The 22694-nt window shown below is 56.0% G+C and overlaps 3 protein-coding genes across 5 annotated transcripts; 1 reads left to right on the top strand and 2 right to left on the bottom strand.

Moving 5' to 3' along the window:
- Positions 1–327: 327 nt before the first annotated feature.
- Positions 328–9219, top strand: NAALADL1 (N-acetylated alpha-linked acidic dipeptidase like 1; the record flags this gene model as incomplete). 2 transcript variants are annotated; one of them, XM_081099807.1, is made up of 18 exons in its annotated part: positions 328–527; positions 612–784; positions 936–1057; positions 1423–1545; positions 3740–4023; positions 4124–4225; positions 4895–4980; positions 5087–5206; positions 6004–6089; positions 6168–6231; positions 6315–6382; positions 6608–6699; positions 6780–6870; positions 7570–7651; positions 7734–7907; positions 7980–8067; positions 8174–8266; positions 8616–9219. In XM_081099807.1, the coding sequence occupies 18 exons, from the start codon at positions 328–330 to the stop codon at positions 8731–8733; spliced, it is 2166 nt and encodes a 721-aa protein (XP_080955933.1). In that variant the 3' UTR covers positions 8734–9219. The 2 variants fall into 2 exon arrangements, with proteins under 2 accessions (XP_080955933.1, XP_080955932.1); XM_081099806.1 differs by having other exon boundaries at positions 8547–9219.
- Positions 9208–12273, bottom strand: SAC3D1 (SAC3 domain containing 1). The gene is made up of 2 exons (XM_081099808.1): positions 10655–12273; positions 9208–9816 (listed from the first exon to the last, which is right to left on the bottom strand). The coding sequence occupies exons 1-2, from the start codon at positions 11226–11228 to the stop codon at positions 9314–9316; spliced, it is 1077 nt and encodes a 358-aa protein (XP_080955934.1). The 5' UTR covers positions 11229–12273; the 3' UTR covers positions 9208–9313.
- SNX15 (sorting nexin 15) lies at positions 11918–21759 on the bottom strand. Of its 2 annotated transcripts, XM_081099809.1 has the most exons (8): positions 20021–21759; positions 17799–17834; positions 17490–17610; positions 15995–16110; positions 15733–15898; positions 15287–15430; positions 12754–13011; positions 11918–12465 (listed from the first exon to the last, which is right to left on the bottom strand). In XM_081099809.1, the coding sequence occupies exons 1-8, from the start codon at positions 20117–20119 to the stop codon at positions 12359–12361; spliced, it is 1047 nt and encodes a 348-aa protein (XP_080955935.1). In that variant the 5' UTR covers positions 20120–21759; the 3' UTR covers positions 11918–12358. The 2 variants fall into 2 exon arrangements, with proteins under 2 accessions (XP_080955935.1, XP_080955936.1); XM_081099810.1 differs by lacking the exon at positions 15287–15430.
- Positions 21760–22694: the final 935 nt, after the last annotated feature.

The following is a 22694-nucleotide window of genomic DNA, read 5'->3' as shown; positions in this document are numbered from 1 at the left end:
TTATACTTTTTCCGGTCCTTTGTCTCCCAAATTTGGAATGAGACTTCCGGGCCTTCTGAGAAAGAAGGCCTGCGTGCTGGGAAGGGGCCATGAGACCATATCTCAAGGCCTGGCAACTGTCTGGGTGTCAGCACTGACAACTCCGTCTGGGGCATAGTTTACAGCCTCTCTGGAATGGGAGTAGTCTTATTTTCCTTATCATTTAAGACAGAAGCCATACTATCAGGATTAAAATTTCAAACAGCAGTTTTTATATAAGATGGACACTTCACTAGGCCTGACACCCCGTCTATAAGAAGCCACCCTAGCTGGCCAAGACTCCACAGGATGCAGTGGAGGAAGGTGCTTGGGAGAGTGGCGGGGGCCGCGGCCCTCTTGGGGCTAGGGATCATCCTGGGCCACTTTGCCATCCCCAAGGGAGCTAACCCGCCAGCACCCAGTGCCTCAGCCTCCCAGGACCTGGACCCAGAGATCCTTGAGACCATCATGGGGCAGCTGGACGCCAGCAGGATCCGGGAGAATCTTAGGTGAGAGGCCTTTCTACCGGCCCCTTCTGTTTGCCAGAGGCCCCGCCCTGACCCTGGGCCTGCCCCCCTCTGCCCACCCTGCAGAGAGCTCTCCAGGGAGCCACACCTGGCCTCCAGCCCCCAGGACGAGGCGCTGGTGCAGCTGCTGCTGCAGCGCTGGCGGGACCCAGAGTCAGGTCTGGACTCGGCGGAGGTGTCCACCTATGAAGTGCTGCTGTCCTTCCCCAGCCAGGAGCAGCCGAACCACGTGGCCATTGGTGAGGTCCCGCCTCACTGGCTGAGGGATGCCTGTGGGGCGGGGAGCTGTGGGGCCCACGGGCAATACCTCGGGCACATACCTCGGGCATGTACCTGGTCCCTTGGTTGCAGGCTCGATGGTAAGCTCCTAACACCGTCCCCCTTCCACAGTGGGTCCCAGTGGGACCATCCTCTTCTCCTGTCGCCAGAGTGAAGAGAACCTGACTGGGGAGCAGGGGGGGCCTGATGTGGTGCCACCCTATGCTGCCTACGCCCCCCCCGGAACCCCACAGGTGGGCCTAGAATACACCCTCCTACTGCCATGGCCCAGCTGCCCGGCTCCCACTCCAGCTTCTCCCATCCTGACTCAAGGGAACTTGAGAAAATGTCTCGACTGGGGCTCAGCTCCCCCAACCCCAGAGTTTACTCAGCTCCACACTCCATTGCTACTTCTACCGCCCATCACTTAGTCACACACTAATGGCTCCTGCTCCAGGCCGGGCCAGATACACGGTACCTGGACACCAGGAAACCAGGTGTGGCTGACCTTGGGGAGTTTGCAATCAAAACCCTTTATCCTGCCACCCAGCTGCCCCTCTCCTTTCCCATTCCATCTTCCCTGGGCCTGGCTCTCAGGGTCACCTCCTCTTGGGACTAGGGCCTCCTCGTCTACGCCAACCGGGGCTCAGAAGACGACTTTAAGGTGCTACAGGATCAGGGCATCCAACTCAAAGGCACCATCGCCCTGACCCGCTACGGGGGTGTAGGACGCGGGGCCAAGGTGAGCAGCAGTCCCCAGGGCAGGGCGCTGGGTGGGGAGTGGGGCCCAGCAGTGGACAGGAGGAAGTGAGGGGGAGGGGAAGGAGCAATACTGAGTGGGGGGCTGAGCTGTATTTGTGTTATACCCTGATGTGCTGTGTGACCTTGGATGCCTCCCCTAACCTCTCTGAGCCTCATTAGGCAACATTTTCAGCTTTGATATTTTAGGAGTCTAAGACCTCCTGCGAAGCAATTCTTCCCAATATTCAACGTAAATACCCCCAGTTGCCCTCCTCACAGCATGCTTCTTTTTAATTGAAAATTTTGACTAAATAGTACATGTCTATGGTTTAAAATTTTAAAAAATATATGCAGGTATAGCACACGAGAGAGTGTTTAATGGATATGGAATTTCAGATTTGCAAGATGAAAAGAGTTCCAGAGATGGATGGTGGTAATAGTTGAATAATAATATGAATGTATTTAATACCTCTGAGCAGTACACTTTAAAATGGTTAAGATAGCCCTAGCTGGTTTGGCTCAGTGGATAGAGCATCAGCCCTCAAACTGAAGGGTCCCAGGTTCGCTTCTGGCCAAGGGCACATACCTCCATTGCAGGCTCTATCCCCGGTTCTGGTCAGGGTGCCTGCGGGAGGCGACCAATTGATGTATCACTCTCACATCGATGCTTCTCTTTCTGTATCTCTCCACCTCCCTTCCACTCTCTCCAAAAATCAATTTTAAAAATCCATGGGTGAGGATTAACCAAAAAAAAAAATGGTTTAGATAATAAGTTTTATGTTATGTGTACTTGATCATAGTTTTTAAAGAAGTGCTCATAGAAGAGCTGAAAAAAAAAAAAAAGAGGGGAAGAAAAGAACAGAATAAAAGGGGGAGGGGACAGGCATGATGGAATTTCCAGTTTATAAAAACCCCGTATGAAGTGAAAAGTTCTCCAAAGAGGCCACCACTCTTTCGGCTGCTGGGATATCTATGCAGAGTTTCTTGTGGAGGGAACACATCAACTCTGGCACACAAATTCTGTCCTTGTTCTGCCTTTTTAAAAGGTACTGTTTTGTTTTTATTATAGCAATAAGACCATTTTAACCATCGTTATGTGTACAATGCAGTGGCATTAAGAAAATTCACAAAATGTGGCAGTCACCACCACCACCCACGCCTAGGACTCTGGCTCCATCCCAGATGAAACTGTCCCTATACACCAGTGATGGCGAACCTTTTGAGCTCGGCGTGTCAGCATTTTGAAAAACCCTAACTTAACTCTGGTGCCATGTCACATATAGAAATTTTTTGATATTTGCAACCATAGTAAAACAAAGACATATTTTTGATATTTATTTTATATTTAAATGCCATTTAACAAAGAAAAATCAACCAAAAAAATGAGTTCGCGTGTCACCTCTGACACGCGTGTCATAGGTTCGCCATCACTGCTATAAACAGAACTCTTCTGTCTCCCTCTCAGCCCTGGGAGCCTCTACTCACCTCTGTCTCTCTGAATTTGCCTTGTCTTCGTATCTCATGTAAGAGAAATCATACGGTATTTGTTCTTTTATGTCTGCCTTATTTCCCTCAGCATAATGTTTTCAAGGTTCATTGTGCCGTGCCAGCACGGCCACGGGTGACCCTGAGAGGGGGCGGTGAAGGATTAGAAAAGACAGACAAGAGAATAAAGCTGGGCGCTAGGTGGTACGCTGCCCTCTCTGATGGAGAGACAGCATCACGGACTACAAGCCGTGTATTTTATAGCCAGATTCCATCAGGCACAGTAAGGACGTGGTCAAGATGTTTACAACATTCTTGTGGGTTTCAATCCTACTCAATGACATGCACCTGAACTCTATCAAACCCACATCACTCAGGCACGTGTTCAGACCATAGGTTCAAGCTTACAGCTGCAGCTGTTGGCTATAATTGTGCTGGAGGGCTCTGCCCTCCAACCTGGGACTTGCACGTGGCAATGAGAGGACTGTGCCCTCTCATTAGTCCGAGGCTTGAACCTGTCCAAACACTGTATCTGCTCTCCACAGTTCATCAATGTTGTATCAGAATTTCCTTCCTTTTTGAGGCTGACTTGGGTTGGCATCATCCTGCCAGTGGAAGATAGATCTGGCCTGGCTTCTCAGCCAGAACACAGGTGTGCATCCTCCTCACCCTCCCCTGAACATAGCCTCCCCCGCCTCCCCCTCCTGCAGGCTGTGAATGCTGCCAAGCACGAGGTGGCTGGGGTGCTGGTGTACACGGACCCCGCAGACGTCAATGATGGGCGGAGCTTGCCCAACGAGACCTTCCCGCACTCCTGGCACCTGCCTCCCTCTGGGGTGGAACGAGGCTCCTACTATGAGTATTTTGGGGACCCCCTCACTCCCTACCTACCAGCCAACCCCTCTTCCTTTCGCCTGGACCCAGCCACTGCCTCCGGATTTCCCCCAATTCCCATTCAGCCCATTGGCTTCGAGGATGCCAAAGTCCTTCTCTGGTGAGCTTGTGCCCTGGGGTCTCCTGCCCCTCCTCCAAGGGCCTCCACATTTCTGCCCCCACACCCATATTCGCTCTGAGGCTCTCCCTCTTCTCCCCAGTAACCTCCAAGGACCCTCAGCCGAGGCTGACTGGCAGGGAGCACTGGGCTGTGACTACAAGTTGGGCCCGGGCTTCGAGCCTGGTGGTATGTTCGCAGGCAGGTGAGCTGGACCCCTCCTCCCTCAACCCCCTCTCCCCTCCCTACTTATGCTTCCCTGACCCCGAGTTTCCCCTCTGCCCACATCAAGGCCTGGCCTTTCCCTTAGTTCTCTCCCAAGCCCTCCCTTGATTCCAAAATGTCTGTCTTGTCTTTGGGGAACCAGTGAGACAGCCGTGTGGCCCACAAGTCCCTGTGGGGTACCCCTGCTCTATCTCAGACCTCCACTCTCCAGTCGCCCCCTCTCTTGAGCACACCAAGCTCATTCCCAAATCAGGGTCTCTGCACTGGCTCCTGCCATTCCTGCCGGCACTAACCTTCCCCGCCACCAGGGAGCCTCGCACATCTCACACCTCCGCTGCAGTTTGCTTCCTCGGGTCTGTCTCAGGAGAGGGAGGCCCCCAAAGGCTGGGTCCATGTCCATCACTGCCCAGACCCTGGTGCGGTGACGGCATCACCAAGTATCTGATAAGCGCTGAGCGAGGGAGGGAGGGAGGGGGTCAATGAAAAGGAGAACAGGAATTGGAAGAGCTGGGCTCTAGCCTTCCTGCCTCTCCTGGTGCTCCTGGGCCCTCCCTGTCCTGTTCCGCCCGGGCCGGTTTCACAGAGAGCGGGCGTAGAGGTGGGGGTGGCGGAGCAGGACCAACACTCTGCCGGCCCCTTCACTCCCCAGCCAGGTGAACCTGAGTGTTCACAACCGCCTGGAGCTGCGGAACTCCTCCAACGTCCTGGGGATCATCCGCGGGGCTGTGGAGCCTGGTGAGCCCCCAGGAGCAGCCCTGCTCTGAGGCCCCTGACTGCGCCCTCCCCCCCGCCTGGCTGACCCACCCTCTTCTCTGGCATCTGATTCTCCTCCTCCCCCCAGACCGCTATGTGCTCTATGGAAACCACCGGGACAGCTGGGTGCATGGGGCCGTGGACCCCAGCAGTGGCACTGCTGTCCTCCTGGAGCTCTCTCGCGTCCTGGGGACCCTGCTAAAGAAGGGTGAGCCCCCCGGCCCAGGAACTGTCCCCCGGGAGGTCACCTCCAAACCCACTCCTTCCTGGCTCTGGACATCGTCCCACCTCCTGTCTCATTCTCCAGTGCCCCCTTAGCCTGAGGGCCCTGGAGGCAGACAGGTGTGGACACCAGCCCTGGCCTTGAGTAGCCCAGTGTGGTACAGGGACCGGACCGGACCGGACCACTGATTAATTCGTACAGTAGCTTCTGAGAGCCTGTTGTGCTCCAGGATGGAGGGAGGCCTAGATGCCGCTGTGAGCAAGGCAGGCTCTGCCTCCGAGAGCTTCAGCCCAGTTGAGGCAGGAATGACAGTCCTTAACTCAGCACATGTGTCTCGGTGCCACTACATGTCAGGCCGGCCCTAAACACCCGAGGCCCCACCGTGAACCCCCAGAGCGCCTGCATGTAAGGACAATTGTGATGGGCCACAAAGAGGCTATCGGAGGGCTTCCCCAGGGGCAGCCTGTGGACCAGTGTTTCTAGGATGATGGGTGGAGAAGGGAGCTGGAGCTGTAGGGTCAGGAGGCCTTCTCAAGCTGCCTCTAACGAAGAGGGAGGCAGGGCGCCCGGGGAAGGGACCACCTGACTGACGGATACTGGTGTTGAGGGCAATGTTGGGGTGCTGGTGGGGTGTCACAGCAGAGGAGGGAGCCTCTGGGAAGAGTTGGCTGGAGAGGTACCAGGACCTACCTCCAGCCCTCCGTCCTCTCCACTTCCCAACCTTTCTGAGTCACCCCAGGATCTGGGGGCCCCTGCCCTCTAAGCCTTTATCCCTGCCCCAGGCACCTGGCACCCCCGCAGATCGATCGTGTTTGCGAGCTGGGGGGCAGAGGAGTTTGGGCTCATTGGCTCCACAGAATTCACGGAGGTGAGTGAGCCTCCAGGGTAGGCGATCAAGGGGATCGCGGGCCGGGCAGTGCCGGGCTGACACCGCCCCTCCCCGCAGGAATTCTTCTGCAAGCTGCAGGAGCGCGCCGTGGCCTACATCAACGTGGACATCTCGGTGTTTGGTATGGGGGAGACTGGGCTGCCTGGGAGGGGACAGATAGAGGGGCTGGGGTCGGGATAGAGCCCTTCTCTGGTCCCCCGACAGGCAACGCCACCCTGAGGGCGCAGGGGACGCCCCCGGTCCAGAGCGTCATCTTCTCCGCAGCCAAACAGGTGAAGGGGGCGGGGCGGACGGCCGGGGCGGGGCTACGGGGTGGGCGGGGCTGGAGCTGGCCCTGGTTGTGGGCGGGGCTGGGGGTGGGACTGAGACCGGAGGCGGGCCTTGTAGGACCCGCAGGACTGTGCGTTGGCTGGAGACTAGGGTGGGCCGGGCAGAGGACCCATTCATTGTTGGGTCGGGGAGGGGCCAACCCCGAGACTACATTCCCCTCTGGTCAGATCCCCGCACCAGGCCCGGGCAGCCTCAGCATCTACGACAACTGGATCCGGTATTTCAACCGCAGCAGTCCAGTGTATGGCCTGGTCCCCAGGTGAGCCCGGGGCTGGGGCCGGGGCCCGGGCGGGCGGGCCGGCCCAGCAGCCTCCAGCTCATCCATCTTTCTTCCCGCAGCGTGGGCTCTCTGGGTGCTGGCAGCGACTACGCGCCCTTCATTCACTTCCTGGGCATCTCCTCCATGGACATCACCTACACCTATGACCGGGTGAGCCGCACCGCTCCGCCTCCCAGCTCTGTACTTTGCTCCACTCGCCAGCCCCCGCCTCTCCTGCCTTTTCCAGAGCAGCCTGAGTCGGCTCTATCACTCAGTAGCTGTGCTACCTCGCCCAACTTTCTTCTCTGAGAATCTGCTTAGGCTCATCTAACATCAAATTTAAGATGCTATTGACTGTAAGATGCACATGATATGCACTCTTCAGGAGGGGGAAACTGCACTGCCAATGAAGCGTAGAATGACACTGACTGTAAGCATCTTGATTCCAGAATCTTTAAAATAGGAAAAAAAATTTATCTCAGAATAGATTAAATGCATTGGTGTGAGAGTGAATGAGACAGGGGGTTATAGAGTACCCAGCCTGTGTCTCCAAAAGTCTCTCCCTTCCTGTTCCTGGGTAGTGAAGGTAGATTTAAATCCTGTCCGACTCCAAGGCTCTGGGCTCTTCTTCATGTGAAACAGGAAACTGGCACCTGACCCAGCTCTGCCACTTCTTAGCTGTGTGATATCAGGCAGGTTACTTAACCTCTCTGAGCAGGAATTTCTTCTTCTATAAAGTCGGAATTCTAGGAACTACCTCATGGATGGGGCAATGGTTTGAGGGAATGTCTCTACATTGTAGCTCACTGTAGGCACACCTCCTCCCACTTCCCATCTCAAGCCTGTCACCTCTGGACTTTGTTTCTCCAGAGCAAGACCTCAGCCCGGACCTACCCCACCTACCACACAGCTTTCGACACCTTTGGTTACGTGGACAAGTTTGTGGACCCCGGTGAGGACAGGGTCAAGAGCATCCTGGGGCTGGAGGAGGACGGGCTGAAGACGGAGCCCTGGCCTTGTCGCCCTCTCTGCAGGCTTCAGCAGCCACCAGGCCGTGGCCAGGACGGCGGGGAACGTGCTTCTTCGGCTCAGTGACAGCCTCTTCCTGCCTCTCAACGTCAGTGACTACAGTGAGACCCTCCAAAGCTTCCTGCAGGCTGCCCAGCTGTACTTGGGGCCCCTGCTGGAGAAGCACAGCATCAGCCTGGGTACGAAGGCCCCCTGACAGAGGCACAGGGAAGCCTGCACTCCCCGGGCTAAGATGCTGGCTGTACCCACAGGGCCTCTGGTGACTGCAGTGGAGAAGTTCGAGGGGGCAGCTGTGGCCTTGGGCCAACGCATATCAGCGCTGCAGAAGGGCACCTTCGAGTAAGCAAGGGCAGCAAGCAGGTGTCTGGGAGGGTGGCATCCAGGGCTGCTGGCTGGCAGCTGGGCTGCTGGCTCCAGAGTGACCAGCAAGTCCTGCCACCTCCAGCCCCCTGCAGGTACGGATGCTCAATGACCAGTTGATGCTCTTGGAACGGGCCTTCCTGAACCCTCGAGCCTTCCCAGAGGAACGCTACTATAGGTGAGCCTGTCCCAAAGCTCCTGGAAGGTGCAGTGGGGTGAGGCTGGTAATGGGCACTGAAGGAGGAGAATGCCAGCATTTCACTGGCCTTTAAGGGAATCAGGCTCAAAGGGATGCAAATCAGTCACGGTCACGCTGGGACTAGAATTTACCTCTGTTACCAGTAAGAGCCGCAGCTTTTAAGGCAGTGGGAGGTGCTTTTGTGCCTGGCTCTGTCCAGGAGCTGAGCCCATTCCAGGCTGAAGCAAATAACCCTGATGCTCCCTATTTCTCCTGGTAGCCACGTGCTCTGGGCTCCTCTTAACAACTTCCTGGATACATTCCCAGGCCTGGCCAGTTCCTTTCTCAGGGCCATCGACACAGACCCAGGATCTGCGGCCTGGGCTGAGGTGCAGAGGCAGCTCAGCATTGTGGTGGTGGCCCTGGAGGGTGCAGCAGCCACCCTGAGGCCCGTGGCTGACCTCTGACCCCAGCCCTCCTTCCTCAGCTTGCCACTACCCCCCCTTTATCTGAACCCTCTCCCCACTCGTTTTCTTTGGGTGTCCCAGTCTTCCCTGATGCCAAGGGAGGTCACACTCTGGGATCCTTTCCAGCTTCTGGGGCAACAGCTCAGGGCCCTACCAGTTGTGGTCACCTGAGGGGAGTGACAAGCCCTGAATGACTCTCCCTCATCCTGGCTCTTGGTTGAGAGGGTAGAGGAAAGGAGGCAGGGATGGTGGGAATGGCGAAGCCCTCAGTTGCTCTTGGTGGTGGGTGGGTGAGGATAGTATACATGCCAACCTTAGATGCCAGCTCCGAGTCCACCAGGGCTACTCCTCAGGGACCAGCAGGGAGACTGAGGCCCAGGGCAGACAGGGCCTTGCCCACTCTGGGTTCCTCCACCCTCATACCTCACATTTCTCAACTCCCTCCTGCCCTTCCCCAAATAAATCAAGCCTAGCTATTGTCCTTACAAAACAAGTTCCTTTTATTGTGTGGGAATCACGAGAAAAGGGGCCTGAGTGCTCAGACCCGGTCCTGGGCTCTGGGAGACTGCACAGCCCCTCCTTACTCAAGGGGCTTGGACCTGTCCCCACCCACCTCTTCCTCCTCCGCCATGACTACTTCCTCCAGGGAGCGCCCTCCAAGCTTGCTTCCCACCAACACTTTGCAGGTCCCCGCGGGCGGCAGCCCCTCCTCAGCGTAGTGACCCCTCTGGAACACAACTCTGTCCTGTCCAACCAAGGGCAGCCCATGGGCCTGGCACAGGTCCCGTGCCTCCTCGGGCCCGTCCAGGGCCAGCAGGTGGACCATGTATCCCAGGGGTAAGGTCTGGCCCTTGGGGGTGCTCAGGGCACGATTGAGGCAGGCCAGGGCTCTGCGGCGGGCATGGCCCACGTGGCACTGCACGGCGCAGCTCTGCAGGTATGGCAGGGCCCGGAGCAGGCGGAACAGGCGGGCAGCATTGCCTTCCCGGAAGGCTGCGTCCACAGCCAGGGCCGTGCGTAGGGCTGGGCAGGAGCGCAGGGCAGCTGGCAGCTGCAGAACACTGTGAAGGGCCTCCACGGAGCCTGTGAGGGCAGAAGGCTGGGATGAGGACCACACGAGTCTGCCAGGCCCAGGCCCAGCTTTCATCCCATCCGCTTCTGCCGCCCCCACCCACCTGAGCCCCAGGGGCTCCAGTCCTCCACCAAGCCCACCGCCCCACTCAGTCCTGCTACCCACCCACCCAGCCACGCCCCTCCCCTAGGCCAAGGGCACCTTCCCCTTCCCCTCAGCCCTTCCTGAGCCCTATCTGACTGAGGTTGCCCCTGCAAACAGTTTGGATCCTTATAATAAAGCGAAGCAGTGTTCACGGATGAGGGGGAAGGGCCCAGCTAATTTAACAACTTGCCTGAGACTTGAACTGTCCTACAGTGCGTATGCAGTAGGACCAGAGCAATCAAATCCCAGTTTCCTGACTTGAAACCCCGTTCTTTCTCCACTGCCCCACCTGCCCCACAGGTCAGGGCCCCGGCTCGGCACCATCCTCCCTGTCCCTTTGGCAAGGCCATTTCTTCGAGGACATACTGCCCCTGCTTCCCTTCCAAGAATCAGACACCTGGGACCTTTGGCCGCTTTTGTAAGCTGAGGCCTCTGACCCATCAGTGGGTGGTGAAGTCAACAGCATTTTATTACATTTAAATAGAATATTACTTATCAGAATGCACCCTCCATCCACAGAAAGGATCTAAATGTCTTGGTTGGTGGATCCTGTGCTCTGACTTGACACACATTTAACATTTAAGCGGCAGGGAGGGGGAGGGGGCTAAGGGTGAGATTGGAAAGCTTCTCTTCCTCCCGGCATCCACTGTCCACATACAGGGAACCCACCTCCGCGTGCTGTCCCGACGCGGGGGCCCGACTCACCCAGGTTATAGAGCAGGAAGAGGCCCTGGAAGGCGGCCTGGCGGGGGTGCGGCCCTGCGCCCCGCGCGTAGCAGCGCCGCAGCGAACCGAAGCCCTCCTGCACCTGGCCCTGCAGCAGCGCCCGGTCCACCAGCCCGTACGCGGCACTGGGCCGGAGCTGCGCCACCACGGCCAGCAGCACGGCCAGCGCCGCCTCCAGCACCACCGCGGCCTCGGCGTCGCCCGCGCTCTGCAGGGCCAGGTCCAGACGCACGGCGCGCAGCCGGTCCGCCACGAAGCTGGCCACCTCCGCGCGGGATGCGTCGGTGCGTCCCGCCACCTCGCTGGCCAAGTAGCGCACGGTGGCCAGCAGCACGGCCGGCGGACGGAGCTGGCTCGGCTGGGGCGGGGCCTTGCCGGCGGCCGGCCGGCTGTACTCCTTCACGGCGTGCTGCGGGTCAGCGCGGGGCCAGCCCCCGCAGCAGCCCGGCGCCACCTCGAAGCGATGCAGGCGGCCCTCCTTTTCGCGTCGGGCGCGCTCGGAGGCTGGGCACATGTCCGGGCATGTGCCCACAGGCAGCTCGCAGCCGGACATGGTGGGCTGGGGAGAGAGGATGGGCGCTCAGCATCCCGAGGACAGCGGCGGCCCCTCGCCCCATCCTGCAGGAAGTGGGGGGCACGCCGAGACCGATGGAGGATCGGAGAAGACTGGGCGGGGTGTAAACGTCCCCGCCGTCGTCGGCAACCGCCCTCCTCTCACCGAGTCAGTTGCTTCCCACAAAGCTTGGAGCGGGCCTCCCGAGATGCACTGCGCTGTAGTTCAGTGCTGCACGCTCAGGGCCGCAAATGCCCCCATAATGCGCCGCGCACGGCCCGGGCCACTCCCATGATGCACCGGCTTGTAGTTCCCTCCCACAACCAATCGCTCTGCAGCGGGGCGGGCAGGAGCAGAGCCACGCCCCCCAGGATCCTGCGCAGGTAAGGGTCCTGGTTTGGCTGTGGAGACCCATTTCTGCAAAATGGATAACCCCGCTTCGGGTTCCTCTCCATCATCCATTCCCGTCGACCAATAAACTGGCCCCGTCAGCCTTACTGTCATGCTCCCCTGTTTCCCTGGAGACTATTCTCCCCATTTTGTAGATTCAGGGTCAGCAAATTTTCTGCAAAGGGCCAGAGAGTAAATGTTTTGGGACTTCCGGTGGGAACTACATACCTCTGCTACCAGTCAACCCTTCTGGGGTAATGAGAAAGCAGCCATGGACAATACTAAATGGATGAACCTGGTTGTAGTCCAATAAAATTGTATTTTTAGATACTTAAGCTTCATTTTCACCTGTCACAGAACATTATTCTTTTGATTTTTTTCAACTATTTAAAAAATGTAAAAACCATTCTAGCTCACAGGCTTTACAAATAAAAAGGTGGTGGGCCAGATTTGGCTGCAGGCCGCAGTTCGCAGACCCCAGTTCTAGAAGGATAAACAGAAAGTTTAGAGCTACTGCCCACACATCAACAGAGACAGGCAGGATCAAAAGTGTGAGTCCCTGATTCCATGCTGGCGGGTGTGGTCAGGGAACTGAGAAGTCATTATTTTTCTCATTCTTGGTCCAGTTACATACAGAAATGGTCTCTCGAGTTACAAGACCAGGAGATAGGGCAAGTTCCAGGGACAGGAGAAGGGGGTGGCTGGCAGTGCTGGAGTCCGGGGGAAGGGTCCGCTCCCTCTCAGGGTGGGACTTTGGACAGGTGCCGGTGCAGGATTTCCTCTGCCCGCTTTAGGTACTCGGCTGCCTTCTTCTTCACTCCTTCCCGCCGGGCAGGCGATGGGTCACCTGTGGAGAGAGAATGGCTCAACTGAGCTACTGGGTCCAGAACCCCTGTCTAGACCCTTATGGTTCACAAAGCAGGTGTCTTTCCCCTTCCCTGGGGGTCAGATCTATCTTCCCATTTTATAAACAAGACAACTGAGGCCACAAGAGGGAGAGAAACTGCCCAAGGCTTTACAGCTGGTCAGTAAGGAGCAATTCTCATCCTTGACTTGCTTGTTCTTCGCTTTCCCTTCCCTTCACTGCCCCATCTGGGACCCCAGGCCTGACGCTCCTCTCTCCAGCCCTACTCACCGGGGACTCCCTGAAGCAGGATGTGCACGCCGTCCCGGTAGCCCTGCAGAGCCGCAGCGTAGGCGCCTGCCTTCTCATCCCGCAGGGCCTGGGTGATGAGCTCCGTGGCTTGGCTCACATAGGCAGGGGTGGGCCCTCCTTCCTTCTCCTCTTCCTCCTCCTGTCCTCCGGGCTCCCAGGCTTCCTGGTCCAGCCTCTCAGACTCTGCCTCCATTGCTGTCAGCTCACCTATGTGGGTAGGACTGGGGCCTGCACCTTCTGCAATCAGATACGGAGGACTCCGGCTACACTGGCCGTCCCTTTCCCAGGGCCGGCTGCCCATCCCCAGACCTCTCTTCCCATTAGGGGACCAACCTGGCCCAGGTGGGGAGAAGCAGTGCCTGAGCAATTCCGAAGCCACTGTGCATAGAAAGGTAGCCATGATCTATTTGACTGGTGGAGTTCATATGCTTTTGTAAAAACAGCCTACCTTCCTGATTCTTTCTTTAAAGTACACATTAACTTTAGTTTGCAAGCTCTGGGTCACTAGTCTTACTGTCCTCCTGACTACAGCTGATCTATCAATCCAAGAATTCCCTCAATAAAGTTTAATTGAAGGATGCTAGACCAACTACGCCAGGCCAAGGGTAGAGATACTCCAAGCCTTGGAATCTTAGGGCTTTTTTAAAAAAAAAACAAACCAAAAACACCCATATTTTTATTGATTTCAAAGGGGAAGGGAGAGGGAGAGAGAGACAGAAACATCAATGATGAGAGAAAAATCATTATCAGATGCCTCCTTCATGCCCCCACTGGGGACCAAGCTCGCAATCTGGGCATGTGCCCTGACCAGGAATCGAACTTTGACCTCCTGGTTCACAGGTCAATGCTCAACCACTGAGCCATGCTGGTCGGGCTTAGGGCTCTTGTTGAGGCCCCACATGTGAAGACACTGGGTAGTAGGTATCCTCACATTCCAGAGAGAGGGCTCATATACCCCCAGGATTGGCAAAGAGGTGGGTGAAAATCTCCTTTGTAGCTTATACAAAAGAAGACTAGAGATCTGGTGAATCTGTGATAAAAAAGCCTTTGAAGGCAAGGTGCAGGAGCAAGAAGCACCATGGCACACCGCCGGCCCAGAGAGGGAAGTGTGGGTATCTCTCCAACCCCATCCAAGTGACCCCATGAGCAGCGCAGGGCTTCCTGCAGGAAGGGAAGATGACATCTCACTCCCCAGCTGTGCCTGCATCCCTCTGCGTCGCTAATGGAGAGAAGGCAGAAGAGTTCTTGGGGTGCCCTAATACTTGAGTTCGGGAGTTTGGTGTGAGATGAAGAGAGACAGTGCCACGCTTGTCTGGAGCTTCTGATGCTCAGAGGCCCACAAGAGCAGGGCGAGAAGATGAGGCAGCATCTGAGCAAAGTGCAGTTCCTGGCTTTGGGGGTCAGGGTTTGTGAGTCTCCCACAGGCTGAGGGGATGTCTCACGGGAGCCACCTTGAAGGACTCTTAATAGGGCTCCTGTCTAGGCGTCTGGCCACCGGGCAGCCCAGGCTGGGGCAAGGCAGAGTATTTGGACATCTGCCCCTCAGAGCCGGCACATCAGTCCCAGTGACACCACTCCTGCCTTGTCCCCCCAAATTCCTTCCTCCTCCCCAACCCTGGAGGGGCCGGAGCAGGAAGAGGAGGGAGCAAATTAGAGGAGCAAAAGGACCCTCATACCCTTGGCCACCAAGGGCCTGGTCCCCAGGACCAGGGGCCAGGCCACCAGTCAGGACTGAGCAGGGTCGAGGGGGTGAGGGTGAAAACTGGATGAGAGATGGAGGTCCCGGTTTGGACCAGACCTGAGGGTGAGAGAGCTCAAATGTCTGAAACTGATCCGAAAGCTAAGTACCTGCCGGAGGTCACCAAAGGAAGAATAAGAGAAGCCGATAACATGGGCTTAAAGGCTGTTGAGGAATCCAAATGAAACGGATTCACGATGATCCCTAGGTGAGACCAGCCCCTTCAATACAGCAGCTGCAGGAGCAGCATAAACGCAGAGAATTCACCATGGAGAGATCCAGGGTCGCAGAGTCCAGGACTGTTGGGTCCCCCCATCTCATGCCAGGAGCTCAGGACCTGGATCTCCATGGGGACCCCTTCCATCTTGGTGCCCCCACAGGCCAACAGCTTCTCCAGGGCCTTCCCCTGCTGCTTCCTGAGCGCAGGCCTCACCCGCCTTGACCAATAGGCCTCTCCTGACTTCAGACCCTGAGCCAGCCTGAAGCAGGGTGGCCCCTGCTCCTTCCAGAGCTTCTGCAGGGCGAAGATCTCCCCTGGGAAGTGGCTTATTACATTCCTCCATGGTTGCTCACTGCACAAGGGCATCCAGCTTACCACGCCCTGGCACAGGGCGATGGTGCCTGCTTCTAATTCTCCTGGAGGCTGCCATTTGCCCACAGAGGGCACCTTTCTCAGACTTACACGGGCACCACAGCCTACCTGGTGGCACTGCCTGCCTCCCTTCCTCTGAGCACCTTCGGCCCAGCCCTCCCTCTGATTGTCCCAGCTGTTACCTTCCTTGGAGAAGGGGTCGAAGAGGGCAAGCTCCGCCTCAGTGAGGGGGCCTCGGGCAGGGGAACTAGACGCCTCCTCGGTGCTCCCACAGTTAAAGAGAAGATCCAGGGCCTCCTGGGCTGGGCTGGATGGCAGGGGGTCCGCTGAGGAATAGATCATGGGGGACATTTATGTCTGCCCTTATTCCTTCACAGCTTTCAAAATGGAGCTATTTCACTGAATCCTAGCAGCAACCCTGAGTGTAGACAAGCCCATCCTTAGGGTTTGTGCCCATTTTACAGATTAAGAAACTACAGCCTAGGTGCCCTGTGCAGAGCTCCCGGCGGGTTAGTGGTAAAAGAGCTGGAACACACCCCAGGCTTTTCACTAAGATCACTGAGGAGGGAGTGGGCCCCCGCCCCACTCTGGACCCACCAGCCTTGGCTCCCTCCCCCACCCCTAATACCTGGCACCTCCAACTCCTCAAGGCCCCTCTTCTCTGTGGGGAGTGGCTGGGGTAACCAGGACTCAGGTGGTGGTTGGAGCTCCTCAGGAGGCGGTGTGGGGATCAGAGGGGGTGGCAGGATGTGCAGGTCCCTGGACACCGGGGAGGGCCGTGTCACCTCCCCACCCTGCAGGAGAGAGCCCAGCCGGGAGGAGTCACAGGGTGCAGCCGGGAGCAGGAAGGGTTCCCAGGTGCGGGGGAGGGGTCGAGCAGGCCCACATACCCGGAAGAACTCCTTGAGTTGGGGGCTGTTGTTGAGCGCGGGGATATGCACAGTGAAGCGAAGCAAGTCCTCGGCCCCTTTTCGCCGCTCCTCAATCACAGAGGCCTCGAACCTGCCTGCAGCCCCCAAGAGAAGGAGCAGGACGGGAAGCAGTGACTCACAGGGCCTGGGCCCCCAGGCCACTTCTGGTTCTGCCTGAGAGGATCTGAACAGCCCATCTGAGCTCCCCATTCTCCCAGCAATCACCCCCAACTCCTCCAGGGGGAGGGCACTTGAAAGAAGGGACCGATCCCCCTGTTCATCCATTTACCAGATGTGTACTGAACACCTACTATGTGCTAGGTTCATAAGGTGAGTGAGAGAGAAGCAAGCTCTCTGCTCTCATAGATATCACATCCTAGACAGGGGGAGGCAAGCAACCATCAAGAAGCCAAATAATTTCAGATGGCTTTGATGTAATGAGGGGCAAAGTAAGGCTCAGAGAGGGGAAGAGACTTGCCCACGGTCACACAGCAAGCAGCCCCCTTTTATTACAGTTTCACTGCTCTGTTCTAGGTAGCTGTCGAACTCTAGCCTCAATACCATGCTGCCCTGCTGCTCTCTCCACTGCCTGGCACAGCCTGCCAGCAGAACCTTGCTGCAGAAAACATCTCATGTGATTCTAGAGAACCAAGTGCAGATCAGCCTCGTCCAACAGAAATATAATATGTAACTTACTATATTTTACAATTTTCTAGTAGCCACATTTTAAAAAAGTAAAAAGAGCCCTAGCCAGTTTGGCTCAGTGGATAGAGCGTCCGCCTGTGGACTGAGGGGTCCCAGGTTCTATTCCGGGCGGGGGCACATGCCCAGGTTGTGGGCTCAATCCCCACAACCTGTGGGGGTGTGCGGGAGGCAGTCGATTAATAATTCTCTCTCATCATTGATGTTTCTATCTCTTTCTCCCTCTCCCTTCCTCTCTGAAATCAATAAAAATATATTTTTTTAAAAAAGTAAAAAGAAACAGATTAATTGTAATATTTTCTATTCAACTCAGTATATTCAAATCATCCTCATCTGAACATATACTCAATACGTAAATTGTTGTGATGGTTTACATTCCCGCCTGTGTCTGTGACCCAAACCGCCCATCATATCTCTAGCGCTGCCGGACACGTGTGGCTCATGGCTACTGTTTTCGGACAGGCCAGGTCTACTGGAAACCTGGGTTTGTGGGTAGGAATTCTGGTTCTGTCACTTACAGGCCCGGCCCCTCCATTTCCCTGAGCCTCAGTTGCCTCATCTTGAAAAGGGTGCTAATGAGGACAGGAATGGTAAAGCGTCTGACACAATCAGGGCGAGGCTCCATCGGTAACAGGCCAGCTCCCAGGGCCCTCCCAGCCGCTGGAATGTCTCGGCAGGGAGTGTCAGCCCTGTCTCTCCAGCCCCCGCCAGCAGAGGCCCCCTGTGCCCAACTCTTCGACCATCTTTGGCCTGAATGCCCAGGGCCACTCACCAAACACCTGGGCCCGCGGGAAGGCAGGGAACTCCTCCAGGCGGCGGAAGAGGTTGCGGTGGGTGTAGGCCAGGTCTCCGTGCAGCTTGCGGAAGTCGCTGTACCGCTTCCAGACCACCACCTACGAGGAACGGGGACCTGACTGGCCCAGCAACGTGGGGAGAGGCCCCCCTCGCCCCTCGCCCCCCGCCCCCCGCCCGGCCCAGGGTCAAGGGGGCTGGTGTCCGCACAGAGTTACCAGCTGCTGCTCCTTTGCTGTTCGCAGATCTGGAATGGGGGAATGGGCCCCCTCCCTCCCAGGAGCCTCACCTCTTTGACATCCTCTGGGTCTCTCTTGGAGGTGAACTGAGGAAGAAAGGCAAGAACCAGGTGAGACCAGAGACTGGCATCTGCCATCCCATCACCCTGTGAAATCCTAGGGTGCCCCAGGTACCTCCCAGCTCCCCTCCGAGGGGCAGCCAGTGGCCACTGGTATCCAGGTGACCTGGCTTTCAGGGTTCGCGTGTAACCTGGGGCCGTTTTGCTATCATGCACCTCGGTTTCTTCATCTGTCAAATGAGAGGCTCCCTAAAGGCCGCTCCAGACTCCTGCATCCTCAGCCCGACTTTCATTTCAGCTCCTTCAAAGGGCCAAGTCCCTGCAGCTTCTCTAAAAAGTGGGGTTCTGTCCCAGGAGCCACTCCTTCCTAAAGGAGGGAGCCTCTGTGGATGGACACTCCTGGCCAAAGACCAACCATCACTGGGCTGTGACCCCTGGTCGAGCAGACAGGCCTGAGGTAGTAAGAAGACTCCAATTCACTGTTTTGTTCGTAATAATTTGACAATAACATCCTACAGCTTGGAGTACTTGACAGTTTTCAAAGTAGAAGCTTGTTTTAAAAACCATTGAGCAATATGGACCTAACAAAGGACTCATATCCGGAATACAAAGAACTACAAAAAGGTAAGACAAACAACCCAACTTCAAAAATCAGGCAGAATGGGCAGAATACTTGAATGGACACATCCCTCAGAAAAAGACATATGAGTGGCCCATAAGATTATGTTGTGATGTTGTTGTCTTTTGTTAATCCTTACCCAAGGATATTTTTCCCATTGATTTTTAGAGAGAGTGGAAGGGAGGGAGGGTGGAGACAGAGAGAGAGAGAGAGAGAGAGAGAGAGAGAGAGAGAGAGAGGAGAGAGAGAGAGAAAGAGGGAGAGAGAAACATTGATGTGAGAGAGACATATGAATAGGTTGCCTTCCGCACGTGGCCTGACTGGGGCCTGGGACCGACCTGCAAACCAGGTACATACAGGGAATCAAACCTGAGACCCTTTGGTACGTGGGCTGACACTCTACCACTGAGCCACACTGGCCAGGGTGCCAATAAGATTATGAAAATACACTCAACATCATTTCTCATCAGAGAAATGCAAATTAATACTCCAGTGAGATATTCCACACCCACCAAGAATCGCTAAAATTAAAGATGCTGATGACAGCAAGTGCTGGCAAGAATGGGAGTATAAAATGGAACTTTATTATTTTTTAAAAATTTACATTTATTGATTTTAGAGAGAGAAAGGGGGGAGAAACATCAATTTGTTGTTCCACTTATTTATGTATTCAATGGTTGCTCCTTTTAAAAAAACTAATGTGTTTTTTAATTGATTTCAGAAGAAGGGAGGAGAGAGACATCCATGATGAGAGAGAATCATGGATGGGCTGCCTCCTGCACGCCCCCTACTGGGGATCAAGCCCACCGCCCGGGCATGCGCCCTGACTAGGAATGGAACCCTGACCTCTTGGTTCATGGGTCGAGGCTCAATCACTGAGCCACACCAGCCGGGTGAACTATATGAATTTTTAAAGTCATAGACAAGTGTTTTTTTTTTAATATATTTTGAATTCATTGTTTGCTTTTATATTTTATTGATTTTTTACAGAGAGGAAGGGAGAGGGATAGAGAGTTAGAAACATCGATCAGCTGCCTCCTGCACATCCCCACTGGGGACGTGCCCGCAACCAAGGTACATGCCCTTGACTGGAATCGAACCTGGGGCTCTTGAGTCCGCAGGCCGACGCTCTATCCACTGAGCCAAACCAGTCAGGGCTAGACAAGTGTTTTTTAAAAAATAATATTTTAAAAATAAACTCTTTAGAGGGCTTTTATGTAAATATCCAACAAACCAAAAAACAAAACTTACTTTGAGAGATTGGAGAACTAACTAATATTTGGGTGGAGCCAGAGCGTTCATGTTAATTTAAAGAAATTCACAGCCTGATGCCCAGACACCACACATGGGGCGTGGGCACCCCAACGCTCAGGTCCAGGAACTGCAGTCCACGCCCCTTTAAGAGGACAGCGCCCTCCCATGGCTCCGCCCCCTGCCGGCGGCGGAGGCCCCAGAAGACTCGCACCTACACCTCCGCTTAAAGGGGACGCCTATTTCTGTCCGCCAAAAAGGAGCCTGCAGCCGCGACCTGCCTTAAGGTCTAACACGGCCCCTCTCCCGTTGAGACGGTCAGGTGCCCCTCGCCCCGCCTCACCTGCGCGGTCACTTTATACTCCGTGTAGCCCTTGGGGTGCGTCCGGGGGTCGGAGACGGTGTAGTGCCGCAGGAAGTCGTCCTTCGCTCGGCGGGACATGGCAGCCCAGCCGGGGCGAGCCGCCCGCCGCCCCCGCCCCTCCGGGTCAGCCGCTGCCAGCCGCACCTCTCGCGGGCCTGCGCCCAGCAGCCTCCCGCCCAGGGAGCTGGTCGCAAGTGACGGCGCCGTTCGCGGCCCGGCGCGCGGCCAAGGGAGCGTCTAAAAAGGTCTGGTAGTTGGCAAAGCGTAAACTGGGTGATCTGAGGCTAAGATGGGGAGGTTGTCCACCCATCCGAGAGTGACCCTCATCGCACATCTCCACACGGCTTCTCCGCTGCTTCCCAATCCCCTTGCATCCATTCGCCCAGTTTTTTTTTTAAAATATATTTTATCTTACAGAGAGGAAGGGAGCGGGATAGAGTTAGAAACATCGATCAGCTGCCTCCTGCACACTCCTTACTGGGTATGTACCTGCAACCAAGGCACATGCCCCTGACCGGAATCGAACCTGGGACCCTTGAGCCCGCAGGCCGACGCTCTGTCCGTTGAGCCAAACCGGTTAGGGCCATTCGCCCAGTTTGTATTGTGTCCTATATGTGCCGGACGGACGTAGCTCAATTCTTTTCCTGTCTCCCTCCCTGGGATTCCCTAGTTCATGTTTTCTGGAAGGATGGGGGGAGCAAAAAGAACTCCGGAGAAGCACGTTGGTGTCAAGGGTGCTGAAGTTCCATAACGACTCGAGCTTCAGTTTCTCATCCCTAGAATGGGGATATGATCATAGACACTGGGTGTTTCTTCCCTCCCTTCCTGTTAGTATCATTTTGGGGGTAGCTCTGTAGTATGTGTAGCCCTTCAGCCTCCTGCTCCAGAATCTAAAGGTGTCACCTCCTTTTCTTGCCGCAGGTCCCAGGTGGGGGTGAGGGACTCTCTCCTGAGACCTTGACTCTCTAGTGAAGGACAGAGGGCGCAGTGCCTGGCAAGGAGACCAAGGTGTCCCTGGAGTACAGTGCTGGCTGTGGACTGGCTGCCCAGCCTCTGAAGCCGTCTGTTTTCCAAGCCTGGACATCCAGTCTCCATCGGGAGGCCGGGAGTCCCCAGCATCCTTCCAAGAAATGTCCTTCCGACCAAAGGCAGGTGTGCTCTGCTCCGGGGGCAGGCCGTCACGGACCCTGACTATGGGCGAAGCACTTAAACGTTCATCTCTTGTTACGAGAACTCAGCTGTGTGGACACTGTTTCTAGAAAGAAACACACAGCAAAATCCCAAGTCAGACCCTTGGAAACTCAGAAGTGAGGTAGTTCATCTAGGAGGGGTTGGGGAGTTGGCTGGGATGGGGTTCCTCTAAAGACCCCTTTAGACATGGCTGCTGCTCTCCAGATCTTTCTGGGCAGGGCTGTGTCTCCAAGTCTCCTCCTCACGCATCATGACCTCCCTTCCTGACCCAGTGGCTCCCAATGCTCCCCTTTCTGCTTGCTTTCTTCCGCCCCTTCCAGAGCCTTTCCTGTCTAGATCAGCGTAGTCTCCGGCCTTCTCCAGATCACCAAACTCCACCGGCTCTGTTACTGGGAGAAGCAAACAGAAGAGCCTGCGAAGAAGGGAGGGAGAGGGAAGCGCCGCCAGCGTGCAGCTCAGGGAGCTGCTCCCCACATTCGCCCTGCTTGACCATGTGATGCAGACTTTCGGCCACAGCTCCAACTCCCCGTCCATAGGCCTTTGTGAGGAGTATAATAGCCTCGTTATTTTCCTGACGTGCATAATTCGCTCTTTAAATCAAGGCTGATGCTGACTCAGGGCCCCCAGGAGGACCTGAACACGGGTGACTCGCCCAGACCAGTGGATGGCTGAGTTCACATTGCTTGGGTCTGTTTGAGCTCCTACTGGCTCACATGATGATAATTATAGCTAGCTTTATACAGTGCTTAAGACACGAGACACCCACCCGTCTGGTCCTCATCACAACCCTAGGAGGTCGGCACCATTTTCTTCGTAGATGGGGAAACTGAGGCCCAGATAGGTTAGGTGATTTGCTCAGCATCTTCCAGTGAGTAGCACAGCTGGGGTTTGGCCCCAGAGCCTGGATACGTGCGCTCAGCGCAAGGTTTGGGAGTGTGATGGCCATGGTGTCCGTCTTGCATAGAGGACAGGGCAGGTGGTTGCACTGTTCCACCCTGAAGGACAGTTGATGTTTTTTAAGGGTGTCCACCCAACTCCCACCTCCCTTCTTTCACCCTAACAGAGCCCAGATTTTGCACAGGTTTCTACCCCTCCAGGAAGGGGTCCCAGAGCTAATTCAGGAGGAAATCCAGTGCCTCCTCCTCCTCTCCCTTGGCAGAACTGCCCTGCTCTCATTAGACCCGCTCCCTGCAGCTTGCATTGTAAGCAGAGACAAACACTGGAAACAGTTACAGGGCGAAGTGTGCTGGGACCAAGTCTCAGCGCCCCCACTTCCTCACTGGGTGGCCCTGAGCAAGTCCTGTAGCCTCCTGGAGGCGCGTGCCCACACACTGCCATTGGAATACTGGGTCTGGACTCCTCAGGCCATTCTCCAACGTGACCGGAAGTCCAGGTCTCCGGACAGAAGCCTGCAGGGTAAGCAGCCACGTGGAGGCCACAGCACAGGTCCCTGTGGAACATC

The sequence above is a fragment of the Myotis nattereri genome, assembly GCF_964212035.1.
Source record: "Myotis nattereri genome assembly, chromosome: 9".
Classification (NCBI taxonomy): domain Eukaryota; kingdom Metazoa; phylum Chordata; class Mammalia; order Chiroptera; family Vespertilionidae; genus Myotis; species Myotis nattereri.
Note: the sequence above shows the minus strand (reverse complement) of the source record. Positions and strands in the feature narration are given on the sequence as shown.